At 46.5% G+C, this 12403-nt stretch overlaps 1 protein-coding gene across 1 annotated transcript; it reads left to right on the forward strand.

Annotated features, from left to right (window-relative positions):
* Positions 1–1306: 1306 nt before the first annotated feature.
* Positions 1307–6071, forward strand: TRIL (TLR4 interactor with leucine rich repeats). The gene has a single exon (XM_057733788.1). The coding sequence runs from the start codon at positions 1323–1325 to the stop codon at positions 3774–3776; it is 2454 nt and encodes an 817-aa protein (XP_057589771.1). The 5' UTR covers positions 1307–1322; the 3' UTR covers positions 3777–6071.
* Positions 6072–12403: the final 6332 nt, after the last annotated feature.

Genomic DNA, 12403 nt, shown 5'->3' on the forward strand with positions numbered 1-12403 from the left:
GGCCCAGCAGGTAGCAGTTACCAGAGGGTCTCTGAAGGTTATTATACATATGCACACATGCAGAGCCTGCCCCAAGGGCTCTAAGACTGGAGGAGAATTAATGGGACTAAATCACCAAAATCTGACAGACTTTCACAGTGGCAGAACCAGTTCTGAGCCTTTTCCATGCTCTTAGGCCTACAGCAGGACCAAGCAACTACTTGGTTCAGATCCCTAAAAAGGGGCGGTGCCTCTCCTCGACTATAGGCCACTAATACAAGGATGTCAAAAACTCAAACAACAGCCAGAATGGCTTGACATAGCCTCTTCTGACAGTAGCCCACCGACTGCTCTTGGCCGACAGCCTCGTGATCCCCAAAACTTCCCGTAGAACGCAAGCGGGTTCCTTGCTGCCCGAACTTCTTTCAGGAGGCCACCTGGAAGAGCAAACGAGCCGCGCTCCCACTGCTTCGAAGCGACTGGTGTGCTCTTCTAAAATAAAAGGGTTTCTGTCTGCAAATCCCGTTTGCTCGCCGGGTAATCCACCCCCGCCCCCAGCCCGGCGTGTCCGACTCGTACAGCTGTTTTTAATCCCTCCTTTTCTCACTTGGCGTCCCAGGCTCGGGTTGACCAGACGTGGAGCCACTTAGCGTTTCCTCCCCCCGCCCCCCCCCCCCCCCCCCGCCCGGGTCTGTCCTCCCTCCGCCGTCTCCTTTTTCTCCGCCTGCATCCCCGGGGGGCAGAGTGTGGGAAGAACGAATTTCCGCCCGGTTTGCTCGCCACTTGCCGACTTGGGTCCCTTCCGGACGCAGCCTGCACACCCCCGGCTCCTCCCGGGGCTGTTCCACCGAGGCCGCGCTACCGGTCCCGGACCGGGAGCAAGGAGGCGCGGGCAGCGAGGGCTGAGCCGCCCGGGCGCAGCAGCCAAGCCGCGCCCGGAGGAGCTCTTGGAAGGGCTCCCGCCTGCAGCTGGGGAATCCGCTCGGCGGGGAGAATCCGTGCCAGGGAATCCAGCTCTCCGGACTCAAGCTGCAAACAAAAAGCTCAGGTCTTGCTCCCCCCTCCACCCCGCGACGCGCACCCGGAGAAACACTTTTCTGCAGAAATGCAACAAGTAGCACCCGGAGCTCACGGAGCGCCCCGCGCCGCCTGATTTGGCCAGGCAAAGCCCGCCTGCAGAGACCCAGGCCGGCCACCGGACAAAGGGCGGAGGAGGGGCTGGACGGCGCTGCGAAGTCCGAAAGAGGCCATTTAGCGACTCTGGCCAGGCCAAGGGGAATGCAGAGACACAAAGCCGGCGGGCCAAGAGGACGATCCGGCCGCAGCACGCAGGGCGGGCGGCGATGGAGGCTGCCCGCGCCTTGCGCTTCCTGCTCGTGGTGTGCGGCTGCCTCGCGCTCCCGCCGCGGGCCCAGCCGGTGTGTCCGGAGCGCTGCGACTGTCAGCACCCCCAGCACCTCCTGTGCACCAACAGGGGGCTCCGCGCCGTGCCCAAGACCAGCTCGCTGCCGAGCCCGCAGGACGTGCTCACCTACAGCCTCGGCGGCAACTTCATAACCAACATCACGGCCTTCGACTTCCACCGCCTGGGGCAGCTCAGACGGCTGGACCTGCAGTACAACCAGATCCGCTCTCTGCACCCCAAGACCTTCGAGAAGCTCTCGCGGCTGGAGGAGCTCTACCTGGGCAACAACCTCCTGCAGGCGCTCGCCCCGGGCACGCTGGCGCCGCTGCGCAAGCTGCGCATCCTCTATGCCAACGGGAACGAGATTGGCCGCCTCAGCCGCGGCTCCTTCGAGGGCTTGGAGAGTCTGGTCAAGCTGCGGCTGGACGGGAACGCCCTGGGGGCGCTGCCGGACGCCGTCTTTGCCCCCCTGGGCAACTTGCTCTACCTACATCTGGAGTCCAACCGGATCCGCTTTCTGGGCAAGAACGCCTTCGCCCAGCTGGGGAAGCTGCGCTTCCTCAACCTTTCTGCCAACGAGCTGCAGCCCTCCCTACGCCACGCGGCCACCTTCGCACCGCTGCGCTCCCTCTCCACTCTCATCCTCTCGGCCAACAGCCTGCAGCACCTTGGGCCGCGCGTCTTCCAGCACCTGCCGCGCCTCGGCCTACTCTCGCTCAGGGGCAACCAGCTCACGCACCTCGCGCCCGAGGCTTTTTGGGGATTGGAGGCCTTGCGCGAGCTAAGCCTGGAGGGCAATCGGCTGAGCCAGCTGCCCGTGGCGCTGCTGGAGCCTCTGCACAGCCTGGAGGCGCTGGACCTGAGCAGCAATGAGCTGTCCGCTCTGCACCCCACTATCTTTGGCCACCTGGGCCGGCTGCGCGAGCTCAGCTTGCGCGACAATGCGCTCAGCGCCCTCTCCGGGGACATCTTCGCCGCCAGCCCGGCCCTCTACCGGCTGGATCTAGACGGTAACGGCTGGACCTGCGACTGCCGGCTGCGGGGCCTGAAGCGCTGGATGGGTGACTGGCACTCGCAGGGCAGGCTCCTCACCGTTTTCGTGCAGTGCCGCCACCCTCCGGCCCTGCGGGGCAAGTACCTGGATTACCTGGATGACCAGCAACTGCAGAACGGGTCTTGCACAGATCCCTCGCCCTCGGTTTCCCCGACTGCCCACAGCAAGCGGCATCCCCTAACCACAGCCCCGGGGAAGGAGCTGGCGCCCCCTGCAGGTGCCCTCGAGGAGGAGCCGCCGCCGCCACCGCCGCCGCCGCCGCCGCCGCCACAGCCACAGCAGCGGAGTCGATTTCCGCCAGGGGTGGCCTGGGACGGGGCCGCCAGAGAGCTTTGGGGGAACCGCAGCGCCCTGAGGCTGAACCGGCGGGGCCCGGGCCTCCAGCAGCCGGGCTCCAACGCCGCTGCTGCCGCGGGCCCGGCGCCACCCCCCCGGGACCTCCTTGAGAAGCCTGAGCGGGGACGTCCGACTCCGTCGGATCCCGCCCAAGCGGAGCCCACCCCGACGGCCACGCTCGGCTCCGCGACAGCCGGCGAGCCCTGGCAGCGCGCGGCGAAGCAGCGCCTGGCCGCGCAGCAGCAGGAGAGCGCCGCCCAGGCCGACAGCGGGGTCGGCCTGCCGCCGCTGGTATCCGACCCTTGTGACTTCAACAAGTTCATCCTGTGCAACCTGACGGTGGAGGCGGTGGGCGCCGACAGCGCCTCAGTGCGCTGGGCCGTGCGGGAGCACCGCAGCCCCCGGCCGCTGGGCGGCGCGCGCTTCCGCCTGCTCTTCGACCGCTTCGGCCAGCAGCCTAAATTCCACCGCTTCGTCTACCTGCCTGAGCGCAGCGACTCGGCCACGCTGCGCGAGCTGCGGGGCGACACCCCCTACCTGGTGTGCGTGGAGGGCGTGCTCGGCGGCCGGGTCTGCCCGGTGGCGCCCCGGGACCACTGCGCGGGGCTGGTCACCCTGCCGGAGTCTGGGGGCCGGAGCAGCGTCGACTACCAGCTGCTGACGTTGGCCCTGCTGGCCGTCAACGCGCTGCTGGTGCTCCTGGCCTTGGCGGCCTGGGCGTCGCGTTGGCTGCGGAGGAAGCTGCGGGCCAGGCGGAAGGGCGGGGCGCCGGTGCATGTTCGCCACATGTACTCCACCCGACGGCCCCTGCGCTCCATGGGCACCGGCGTGTCCGCCGACTTCTCTGGCTTCCAGTCGCACCGGCCGCGCACCACCGTGTGCGCGCTCAGCGAGGCGGATCTCATCGAGTTTCCGTGCGACCGCTTCATGGACAGCGCGGGCGGCGGCGCCGGCGGCAGCCTGAGGCGGGAGGACCATCTCCTGCAGCGATTTGCCGACTAGGTAGATCCAGGGCCTCCAGGGGTGTGGAGACCGTCTCATTGGCCTTGAGCCACCTGTCCACCTCAGGGGAAGATCTCATTTTATTGGACCTTCTCTCTTCCCCCTTTTGTGCGCTCTCCAGAGAGGCCAGAGGGGACAGATACCTGATTCTGCACCACCCCCCAATCCCAGTGCTCACTCATGAAGTATATGGATGGTGTTGGTGGTCAAGACCAAGAGTAGGGGACAAATGGATGGTGGGGTCCAGAGGTGAGAGGCCTTCTTTACGTGGAGACATTGGTGCAGCTATGAGAATGGATTTTTTTGGCATTGTAATGCAGTAGCTTGGTCCCCTTTGGGGTAGAAAAAGGTGCTTGTTGCCCCCTGTGTGGCCAGAAAGAGCTTTGGATGCATGCTTTTTTGTTTGTTCAGTGTCAAACAGAGAAGTTTTGTTTCTATTTAAGGAAAAAAGAACTTATTACCATTACGAAGGAGGCTTGGCAACTGATTCCACTGGTCTGGTGGTCTCTGCCAAGAACGGTGATGTTGTAAACAGGTGGTAAAGTTTAACACACTCGTGGAGGAACTCTTTTACGTTGGTTGATAGAACATTCAGGATAACTTAATGTTTAAATAATTAGAGATGCTGTTTTTTTGTTGTTTTTTTTTTCAACAATGTGAAGAACTCTGGCATTTAACAAACTGACCAATAAACTCAAGGACTGTTTTAGTTGAGGCGGGCAATTCAGCTATTTTCCTTTCAACATTAACACCACAAAAACATTTGCTGACCTTGGGGTTAACTAAGATTACATAGTTTCTCAGGAGAAGGCTGCATGCAAGACTTCTCTGTCAGGGTTGCTCCTGTGGCTTTTTAATTTTATTTTTTTAAACCTATATATGGAAAAGGAAATGCCAGACTTGATAAAAGAATGTAAGGTGTACGGAACTGATGACCCCGTAGGGCATGCCAGTGTTCTAATTCACTTACCACATCTCTGACAACCTGTCCAGATTGGAATCAAGGTGATGTGGTACTTCTCATGTTTTTATCAGTGACACACAGTTGACTGTGCTCTCCTCTTGAGTTGTGCAGGTAAATGATCAAGGTAATTTCCTAATAGGAAGTGAGCAAAATGTGACTTGCAATTGATAGTGTAATGTTTGATCGTGTTAGTGTCTTACTTTATATGAAAGAGCAGAGGGGGAAATGTGAAAAAATGTACATCCATGGTTGTGTGTTTCTACTAAAACCAGAAGATTGTTATGAGTACTTAAACCTCACTGTGAAATAATTACATATTTTTCAAATTAATCCCTCCACTACCCAGTGTTTTTTCCATGTTATTAAATCTTATCTTCATAGTTAATAATTGCAGTATTTCTTTTAAGTGTTTTTGTTTTAAACTTAGGGTTAGGTTCCTTTATTTGTTCAGTTGTTTCCCAACTATTTGGGATACTTTCATTCCCTGATATTTATGAAGTAGATGTTTATCACTAAATGTAGTGCTTTGGTTTACATTAATAATTTTGTGTGTGGTCTGAAAACGCAGTCACTTAGAATATGTACAGGATGGTTTTATTCACCATGGTTATGGATTCATTTGCAGCGGGGTGCCGGGGAGGCCACTGCAGAGGTGCTAAGGCTAACAGTGAATCTTCTGTTTAGGGCCTTAAGCCCCCAGAGGGTCCTGAAGACTCAGGGAATCTATCATAGTCCAGGGATCCTTCAACCCCATTCCACTCCTTTTATGTTTGGCCTCCATTGAGCCAGGCTTGCAATTGTCCCAACAGCTGAGTAGGGACGCAGGGATTTAAATGAGCTGATCTTTGTTTATGTCCAGATGAGTAAATGTCCAGACCACTTAAAGTACAGCTGCTTTTCTGGCAGTCTTATCTGTGGGGCCCAAACTTAATAAACCACAGGAAATAGACTGTCATTCTTAGTTTGCTGCCAGGGCTTGCTTCAGATGCTAAGTGTACTGGTACTTTGGAGAAGTGTAGTTGTTTGCTCTTATTTGCAACCTTTTGGTTGTCTTGCACCTTTTGTGCTCCTAGCTTTTTCATTCAGAGAGCAATTGCATTTCTTAGCTCTTGCTTTTACAAAGCAGTGTAATAAAGTGAGTCCCATTGAAAGTCTGAAAAAGACCTCTGGTTCTTCCCACCACCTACCCTTTCAACTGCAAAAATCACTGAAAATGCTTGATCCCTGAATCCATGTAAAAACACTTTCACTGGAAAGTCTTTCAGTGGGAAATGAATAAATGTTATACATTGTTATGTTCAGTTATGTCAATAAACCCGCTTACTAATGGAGATGTTTTCTTGTTCGAGTTTCCAAATATTTTAAACCCTTTCATAATGGTACACTGCATTTTTCTACAGCAGTTTTCATCAATGAAAATGAAACATAAGCAGAAGTCTTTCCTCTTTCATTCTCTTTTAGTTTCCATTTGCACAGTAGAGTATGGACTTAATTTTTAAGAAATGCTAGTGTGACTTTCTGCCCAAAGAAACCCTGAGATGGCTCTAAAAGCATGGTCAGCCATGATGTGAAAATGCTGTTAAAACACCAGTGGGAGCAAAATGATGGGTCTCAGCAGGATTTAGCTGTTTAAAGGACACTGAATTAAAAGTCAAGCCATTAGACTGTTATGGTCAGTGGTAAGAAGGAATTATCTAGAACTGGAGGCCATCTTTGCCATTATGAAGCACATGAAAAATAAAACTCCTGAAGAAAAAAAGAATAAACTTTGTAAGAGGTAGGAGTGTTCAATTAAAGAGCCATTGGCACAGTCTGGAATGTGTTGGGGTCCTCAGCTCAGTCAGTAAGATTATTGCTTTCATGAGGCAGATCATTTTGTGATGCTGCCAGGTAGTAATTAGCATGTGATCAGAAAACCTTCACTAATTTGCTGAACACCTGGTTTTCACCAGAAGTACAGCAGTATGGGCAGCTACTGTATGTTAAGAAACTATTACAGTAGACACTGGATTACCTGGTATTTATACTTAACCACTCCCCCCTCTGCTTCTGAGACTTGGAGATAAGTGACAATAAAGTGTTCTAATGCCAGAAGTATATTCAAAATTCCAGACTACGACCCAGGATCAAGACAGATTCCTACCCAGCCTCATATCTTCACCATCTCAGAGAATTATGACATCACTAAAGTTCAGAATGATTTTAAAGAAGTGATGAAAGAATTTTAAGTCATTTGAGATTGCATTCTTTCTGTTTACTTAATCTCTTTGTGCCTCAGCTTCTGCAGCAGTTAAAATGGGAATCCTGGGTCCTGACTCCATAGTGCTATTTTAAGGAATAAATGAATAAAAAGCGTTAGCACCAGTTACAGGGCAGATGTTCGATAAATATTAGGTGTATTATTGGTAGCGGTATTCTCCTGTGTGCAGGGTAACAGTTGTATGATACATTTTAGAAGTTTCACAGACAAGGCATTCTGCTCTAACCAGTCAGAAGATTCAGACAATGAGATTACAGTGACTCTTCCTTCCCCTTGTTTTGGTTAATTGAGGCTTTTCTGTAATTTAGTGTGGAAGGATAACTCTTGAAATACTTTCTCATTACTTAAAAAAAGGAAGTGAATATGCTAGTACTTGAGCAAAATTTCCTGTGTTTAAACTCTTGATGTAAGTTAATTCATCCTTTAGATCGGCACTAAGGCTGCGTAAGTGGTCTTGCTTACGTAGGGCCCCTCTTCCCATTAATTTAGTGATAGCATCTCCAAGTGTCCTTTTACTCTTAGTTTACTTAAAAGGTTACTTTGCAAGCACAAGTGCTTTTTTCCTAGGGATTTCAGGTCACTTCATCCTTTCAATCATGTGGCAAATAGTATTCTTTTCATTTTGCACAGGAGACAGGTATTTGGAGATAATACTTATGTTGACTGCTGAAATAATTAGGGAAAAAATGTAGCTTCCTGATATCTGGTTGCTTTGTTTTGAGGCAGAATACCAAAATATCCCATTACATATGTTTGAGAGATTTTAAGCTATAGGCAGTGTGATTCCTTACGGATAGAGAAACAACATGGCTTTGTAATCTGGCTGTGAACTGGCATCAGATGCTAGACAAATAAATTGTCATGAACCAACACTGCAAGCAACAGCATCTCCTGACTATGTAACTTCATAACATTTCTTTCAAACTCACCCAAGTTTTATAAATGCTAGCTCTGTGCCATAGTTAATGCTGAGACAGGCAGCACTGTTGTATGTTAAGACCAACTGTAGCCAAGTAGCAATGATTCACCTTTCCAAGTTACAGTTTTTATTTGATGAAGTAATGCTTACGCTACAGCTGACTGTATACTTAGCTCTTAGTATATGTACACTGTAGCATGTGCAGACATACCTTTAATGGTGACCACCCTCTTATTCCTTTCCTAATTGTAGTGTCTTTCTAAGGATTTTTACTTTAGGAAATGAAAATCAGTGTAAGTAATAACAAACACCCATATTAGCACCACTCAATAACAGTTAACATTTTGCGATGATTGTTTTCAGCTTTAATAAATGTCTTTACTGACAAAACCCCTGATTTCCTTCCCCACACCCTGTCTTCTAAAGCAACTGCCACTGTGAGTTGGATATGTGTCCTTCTAACAGTCAGTTCTCCCTATTCACAGAAATTATGTTATATAAGGTCACAGCAAACATCAAATTAGCAAATACTGATTGAACCATTGCTCCCAGGGGAAATTCAGGGTTGGGTTCCTATGAGCCTCTGGTCACAACATTTTCATCAACCTATAAATATATAACCTTATTTTATGTGTGTTTCTGTTTAAAAAGACCTTATTTAATATATATCATTAATTCATTAACATTGAACTCATGCCCAACAAAACCATAACTCATGCCTGAAGGAAGTGTATCTAATGTGTGTTTTTCCCCTAAGACATATCGCAGCCTTTCTGTACTTAGGGATGCTAGCCAGCACTTCTGCACTGTGCTTGGGAACCCTTTTAAACAGCAAAATCGCCAACAAAGAGCATGAAAATTGCAAAAAATGTGGCACCAAATAGACTGAAAAGGACAGTTGTTTACAGTATGAGATATGAAACAAGAAGGCAAAACATTGTTTTATTCAATTCCAGCTGAGAACATGCACAGCAACTCAAATTTTCCACTGCTCTGTGCATGTCTGCAGTGGCTGTGAAAATGCTACAGAGTTTTTTTTCTGGGGTTACAAATAAATTTTGGTGAGTAGTCGAGTTCACAAATACACTATCCGTGAATAATGAAGGTCAACTGTACTTTTTATCTTCCAAAATCCTCCTGTACCCCCTGCCCCTTTTCTCGATGCTATAAACTACCTTTTCTATCCCTTGAACAATCTTTTGTCTTTGTTTTTATGTAATATTGTTATAATATTGTATTAGTTTCAAGTGTACAACATAATGCTTAGATCTTTGTATACAAGGTACACTACAAAGTGATGACCACAAATCTAGTTACTGTCACCATACAGTTGACTCCCTTCACCCATTTTGCCCACCTTCCAACCCCCTTCCTCTCTGATAGCCAGCAATCTGTTCTAGGTATCTAGGAGTTCTGTTTTATTCGTTTTGGTTTTCAGATTCCACATATTAGTGAAACCATATGGTATTTGTCTTTTTATCTGACATTTCACTTAGCTTAATACGCTCAAAGTCCATCCATGTTATCAAAAATGGTAAGAATCCCTTCTTTTTTATGGCTGAGTAGTATTCCATTGTATATATATACCACATCTCCTTTATCCATTCATCAGTCAATGGAGACTTAGGTTGTGTCCATATCTCGATTACTGTAAATAATGCTGCAATGAACATAGGGGTGCAGGTATCTTTTCAAGTCACTGCTTTTGTTTTCTTTGAATAAATACCCAGAAATAGGTAGCTGGATCATATAGCAGTTTTATTTTTAGCAATCTTTTGTCTTTTAAATGGTAACCACATAGTATAGTTGCATTGTTAATGATGGTGGCTTTGGGTGTGTGTGTTGAGGGTGGAGGTGGGAAGGTTTTTTTTTAAACAATTTTAGTTTGATATTTGCTAGTTATTCTCTCTGAAGTGTTTTCCTGCCTTGCTATGTGTGCAGAGTTTCTATTTATTCTTTGGGGCTGCTTATCATACATTTAAAATGTACCTACTTGTGTGTCTTTCCATACCTTTGCACACTTACTACTTCCCCAGTTCTCAGGGAGGGCTCCACAAAGAGAAAAGGGCTAAGTACATCCCTGGGCTAAGTATATCCCTCACACCATCTGCTCTGGGATCACTTTTCAGAGGTGTTGACCCTTCTATTTTGACTTTCTGACACTCTTTACACTGAGAAAAAGGGTGACTTGCTCTGAGAAGAATATAGTTTGATTATTTGGAAGATCTCATTTATGTGCTCTTACTGCCTTCACATACCTTGTTTGGTTGTATGCTTTTTGATTGCTGTACACGCACACACACACACACACGCACACATGCACGCACACACACGTTGCTGTTTGTTTTTGCCTTGTGCTTAATTCAGCTTAGGCTATTCTTTCTTATACCTTGTTGGTGTCACTCATTATAACCACAGTACAATTATCAAGATCAGAAAATTTAACACTAATAAAATGCTATTATCAAATCTACATTTCATATTCAAAATTTATCAGTTGTCATAATAATGCCCTTTTTAGCTGTTATCTCCTTGGGTGGGTGTAGAATCATACATTGCCTTTAGTTGTCATGTTATTCTCTCTTTTTTTCTTTCTCTCCCTCTTTTCATTTTTCAATTTGATTTTCTTTTTTTTTTAAAGTAAGGTTTATTGAAGTATAATTTACATACAGTCAATCCAATTTACCCTTTTTGAGTGTACAATTCCATTAGTTTTCACAAATGCATACAGTCATGTAGCCACCACCCCAATCAAGATATAAAGCATTTCCATCACCACAAAAAGTTCCTTTGTAGTCAGCCCCCCTCCCCCTGACTCCAGCCAAGGGCAATTACAGATTTGATTTCTGCCCCTATTGTTTTGACTGTTCTGTAAGTGCATATACATGCACTCATACAGTATGTTGTATTTTGTGTCTGCCTTTCCCCTTATCATAATGCTTCAAGATTCATCCATTGTATTGTGTGAATCAGAAGTTCATTCCTTTCTGTTGCTGAGTTGTATTCCATTGTGTGGATGTACCACACTTCATCTGTTCACCAGTTAATGGATATTTGAGCTGTTTGCATTTGGTGCTGTTATGAATATAGCAGCTAAAACATTTGCACACAAGTCTTTGTATGGAAATGTGTTTCATTTCTCTTCAGTAGATACCTAGGAGTGGAATCGCTAGCATGTTTGGTAAGTGTGTGTTTAACTTTCAAAGAAACTGTCAAACTGTTTTCCAAAGTAGCCCTACCATTTTGCATTCCCACCAGCAACATATGAAATTTCTGATTGTTTCACACACTTGCCAGTATTTGGTTTTTCCCCGTTTCAAAAAAGCCATTCTATTAGGTGTGTAGTGTTACTTTGTTTGGATTAATTTGTATTTCCCTAATGACTAATGATATTGAGAATCTTTACATGTAAGTATTTGCCACTTTTGTATCTTTGGTGGAGTGTTTGTCCAAATCTTTTGTTTTTTATTGGGTTCTTTGTATTCTTATGAGTTATAAGAATATTTTATGTGTTTGGGATACAAGTCCCTTGTCAAATATATGTTATGCAAATATTTTCTCCCAGTCTGTGGTTTACCTGTTCATTTTCCTAGCAGGGTTTTTCTTTACATTTAGGACTATAATCCATTTCAAATAGATTTTTAAATATGGTGTGAGGTATGAATCCAGCAAAGTTAACTTTGTTTTTTGCATAGGTATATCTACTGGTCCAGCAACTTTTGTTGAAGAAACAAATCCTTTCCCTATTGAAAAATCTCTGCAACTTTGTTGAAAAAAACCTGTTGACCCTAATGTGAGTCTATTTCTTGAAACTCTGTTCTGATCCATTGATCTTTATGTCTGTCTTTGTGCCAATACCAAATTTTCTCAAAATCAGGTTGTGTGAATCATCCAGATTTTCTCCTTTATCAAAGTTGATTTTGGCCATTTAGTTTTTTGATTTTCCATGAAAATTTTAGAATCAGCTTGTTATTGCAACCAAAAAAAAAAAAGGCCTGGTGGGATTTTGATTTGGACTGTGTTAAATTTATAGATCAATTAGTGATAATTGACATCTTAATAGTGACTCTTGGTCTATGCATATAGTATATCTCTTAATTCATTTAGTTCTTTTAAATTTCTCTTACAAATGTTTTATAATTTCAGCCTGCAAACCTTGCACCCATATTGTCAGCTCTATCTCTAAGTATTTCACATTTTTGACACTTCTGTAAATGGTACTTTTTGAAAGCTTTAATTCCCAGTTGTCCATTTCTAGCATATAGAAATAAAGTTGGTTTTTAAACATTCACCATGTATCTTGTGAACTTGCTAAACTTACTTAGTTCTAACAGCTTTTTAGTAGGTTTTTTGGGATTTTTATGTATGTAATCATATTATCTGTGAAAAAGGATAGTTTTACTTTTTTCTTCTAGTTAGTATGTCTTTTGTAATTTTTTCTTGCCTTATTGCACTGGCTAGAAACAGCAACCCCATATTGAATA

Source organism: Hippopotamus amphibius, chromosome 4 (genome assembly GCF_030028045.1).
Source record: "Hippopotamus amphibius kiboko isolate mHipAmp2 chromosome 4, mHipAmp2.hap2, whole genome shotgun sequence".
NCBI classification, from domain to species: domain Eukaryota; kingdom Metazoa; phylum Chordata; class Mammalia; order Artiodactyla; family Hippopotamidae; genus Hippopotamus; species Hippopotamus amphibius.